Source organism: Limulus polyphemus, unplaced genomic scaffold (genome assembly GCF_000517525.1).
Source record: "Limulus polyphemus unplaced genomic scaffold, Limulus_polyphemus-2.1.2 Scaffold7846, whole genome shotgun sequence".
In the NCBI taxonomy this organism is placed as follows: domain Eukaryota; kingdom Metazoa; phylum Arthropoda; class Merostomata; order Xiphosura; family Limulidae; genus Limulus; species Limulus polyphemus.
The window spans coordinates 16,881-20,484 of record NW_013673456.1 but is presented as its reverse complement, the minus strand read 5'-3'; the positions used below and the strand labels follow the sequence as shown (position 1 = coordinate 20,484).

Genomic DNA, 3,604 nt, shown 5'->3' with positions numbered 1-3,604 from the left:
ATTCCACGTTACCACATCTAGTTATTGAGGTTAAGTATATTATATTAACACGTCATTTCAATCCACGTTACCACATCTAATTATTGAGGTTAAGTATATTATATTAACACGTCATTACAGTCCACGTTATCACATCTAGTTATTAAGGTTAAGCTGATTCTGAGCTTTGGAACATCGTCCAGACTCACATGTTGCACGGCTCATGTGGTGCTTTCAGTGTGAGGTGACGTCAACTGCCCTGTATGAAGGATGGTCACTGCAGTAAAAGGTATCCTAGGCCATTTGTGAGTGAAACAAGGACAGGATATAATGGATACCCCACTTACAGAAGGCGTGCCCTAGAGGATGGTGGTCATCATGTGCTCATCAAAGTTGGCAGTGAATACGTTCCTATGGACAACCGTTGGGTAGTGCCTTACTCTCCTGTTCTATCTCAGACGTTCAAAACCCACGTCAATATAGAGTACTGTAGCAGTTTCAAATCGATCAAGTACATTTGTAAATACGTCAATAAGGGTACTGACCATGCCACGTTTGCTGTTAGTGACGAAACAGATGAAATCCAGAGATACCAGAGTGGACGTTACAGCTGCAAATTTGAGGTAGTGTGGCGAATATTGTCTTTCCCTATACATGAGAGGTTCCCTGCTGTCTCGCACCTGGAAGTCCACCTGCCAGACGAACAGCGAGTCTACTTTCAGCCAGACAATGTCAGGGAACAAATGGAGCGTAACACAACTCTTTTGGCATTCTTTGATCTCTGCTAGTCAGATGCTTTTGCCAGGACACTTCTTTACAATGAAGTACCTTCCTATTTTACGTACTCGAGACAAAGAGGTTGGGCTAGGAGACTTAGAGAACAACCAGTGGCGGGTCATCCCAATGTAAGGCGAGACTCATGAATCAGAAGAGTATACACCATCCATCCTAGCTGCAGTGAGCGTTACCACCTTCACCTGCGTCTACACTCTGTTCGAGGCCCTATCTCTGTCAACGACCTAAAGACGGTCCGTGGTAAACTGTACCCTACTTTCCTGTCTGCTTGCCGGGCCATTGGACTCTTGGAGGATGAAGCCTGTTGGTAGGAAACGTTCAGGGAGGCTGCCGTTTCTGAGAGCCCTCGCAAGTTGAGAGATCTCTTTAGTGTCCTGGTGGTGTTCTGCAACTTGAGTAACCCCCTCGATCTCTGGATGAGGTTGAGAGACTCCCTGTCTTTTTTAGAGCAGCTCAACAGGTGTACGTTAACACAACGTACGACAATGCTCCTAACCTGTAGGATTTGTGCCTGACAAACATGCAGGAGATCATTACCCGTATTGGTGGTCTGCGGTTAGACAATTATAACCTACCTGTGCCGGCCAGAGCAGTTCATCAGTTAAATATTGATTACATCAGGGAGACCAGCTACAACCATCCTGAACTTCTAAACTTTGTTGAGCAGAACTACCCGATGCTCACAGACGAACAGCGTCAAGTCTATGACCATGTTCTTTCTAGCATCTACAGTCCAACAGATCACAAGACCTTTTTTCTTGAAGCTCCTGGAGGAACTGAAAAGACGTACCTCATAAACCTGATTCTAGCACAAGTTCGAGGTGAGCATTAAATCGCTCTAGCTGTAGCTTCTTCAGGCATTGCAACTACTTTACTACCTGTTGGGAGGACTGCTCATTCAATGTTTAAGATACCCATCAATGTCGACCATATGGAGTTTCCAGTGGTGAGCATTCTCGGATCACTTGGGCCATTGGAGCATTCCTTGAAATGGAGCATCATAGTGTGGGACGAATGCACCATGGCCCACAAACTGAGTATTGAGGCATTAGACCGCACCTTAAAGGACATAAGAAACAACAACAAGACTATGGGGGGAGTCACGGTGTTGTTCTCTGGAGGTTTCAGACAGACTCTGCCCGTTGTAGTGTGTGGGACGTGGATGGACGGGATCAAAGCCTCTCTAAAAAGATCTTTTATGTGGTCGACCATTGAGCGTCTCTCCTTAACAATAAATATGAGAGTTCGTTTTGGGGAAGAACAAGGGGTTGAGGAGTTTTCTGAGGTCCTTTTGCAAGTTGGGGACGGGACATTGGAAAACACTGATGGTCTCATAAACATCCCTCCTTCACTCGGCACAATCGTCGAATCACAGGAACAAATGATCGACAGTGTTTTCCCCGGGTTCATGAACTGCTCAACTTGGAAAGTGCCTGGCTCTGTGATCGTGCCATCCTCACGTCCACCAATGAACAAACAACGGAGATCAACAAGAAGGTGATATCTTTCTTCCAGAGCGAGGAACGAAAGTGTAAACCTGTTAACACAGTTCTTAACCAGGATGACGCCGTTCACTACCTGGCAGAGTTCCTCGACTCAGTAACAGTACACGGATTACTTGCCCACGAGCTCATGCTTAAGGTCGGAGCTCCAATAATGCTCCTCTGCAACTTAAACGCTCCCAAGTTGTGCAATGCAACGCAGCTTCGGGTCCATAGTCTGCAAAGATACGCCATCGAGGCAGACATCCTCACTGGCTGTGATGTTGGAGAGTCAGTCTTCACACCGCGCATCCCATTGATCCCAAGCAACTACCCGTTTGAGCTCAAGCGGCTTCAGTTCCTGGTCAGAGTCTGCTTTGCAATGACTATCAACAACTCACAGGGCCAGACATTGTCCGCTGCCGGGGTAGAGCTCAATGGATCTGAGTGCACGGGCAGCTATATGTAGCCTGCTCAAGAGTCAGATCTTCTAGCAGCCTAGTTATCCATGCCCCAGATAGACGTACTTCCAATGTCGTCTATCAAGAGGCTCTTCGGTAAATAAAAACTAATTTTTTCACACAAGTACAACTCATCACAATTTGACATTTTCCGTTTTTTCTAAATGACGCAGTTAATACATGGTCCACAATATATTTTGTTAACTTATATTTAATTGTTATAATAATATACAATAAAAAATTTAAAATGTAATGTAAATAATGTACAAGTAATTTGTTTGTTAATTGTTAAATTAATGTATTATTTATACACACAACCCGTACGAAAGACGGGTACACAGCTAGTCACATATAAAATTCTAATGTTAACCGTGTATTATATCAATTAGTACATTACATATAACAATCTAATGTATGTCCATGTATTATACCAACTAATACATCACCTATAACATTATAATGTATGCACATATATTATATCAATTACTAAAACACATATAAAATTCCAATGTGTGTTCACGTATTATATGAATTACTACATCACATATAACATTCTAATGTATGAAATGTAATATATCAATTACTACATCACATATAAAATTCTAATATATGACCATGTATTATATCATTTAGTACATTACATATAACATTCTAATGTATGTCAATGTATTATATAAATTACTTGAACACGTATAACATTCTAATCTGTGTCCATATATTATATCAATTACTACATCACATATAAAATTCTAATGTTAACCGTATATTTTATCAATTATTACATTACATATAACATTCTAATGTATGTCCATGTATTATATAAATTACTTTAACATGTATAACATTCTAATCTGTGTCAATATATTATATCAATTACTACATCACATA

The 3,604-nt window shown here is 41.5% G+C and overlaps 2 protein-coding genes across 2 annotated transcripts; both read left to right on the top strand.

Annotated features, from left to right (window-relative positions):
* The first annotated feature begins 242 nt into the window (after window positions 1-242).
* On the top strand, window positions 243-767 carry LOC106474911. Its single transcript, XM_013935610.1, has one exon. The coding sequence runs from the start codon at window positions 243-245 to the stop codon at window positions 765-767; it is 525 nt and encodes a 174-aa protein (XP_013791064.1).
* A 1,028-nt stretch (window positions 768-1,795) lies between these two features.
* Window positions 1,796-2,275, top strand: LOC106474910. Its single transcript, XM_013935609.1, has one exon. The coding sequence runs from the start codon at window positions 1,796-1,798 to the stop codon at window positions 2,273-2,275; it is 480 nt and encodes a 159-aa protein (XP_013791063.1).
* Window positions 2,276-3,604: the final 1,329 nt, after the last annotated feature.

Excerpts from the sequence above, each read along its gene's own strand:
- LOC106474911 (XM_013935610.1), top strand. The coding sequence starts at position 243 with ATGAAGGATGGTCACTGCAGTAAAAGGTATCCTAGGCCATTTGTGAGT.
- LOC106474910 (XM_013935609.1), top strand. The coding sequence starts at position 1,796 with ATGGCCCACAAACTGAGTATTGAGGCATTAGACCGCACCTTAAAGGAC.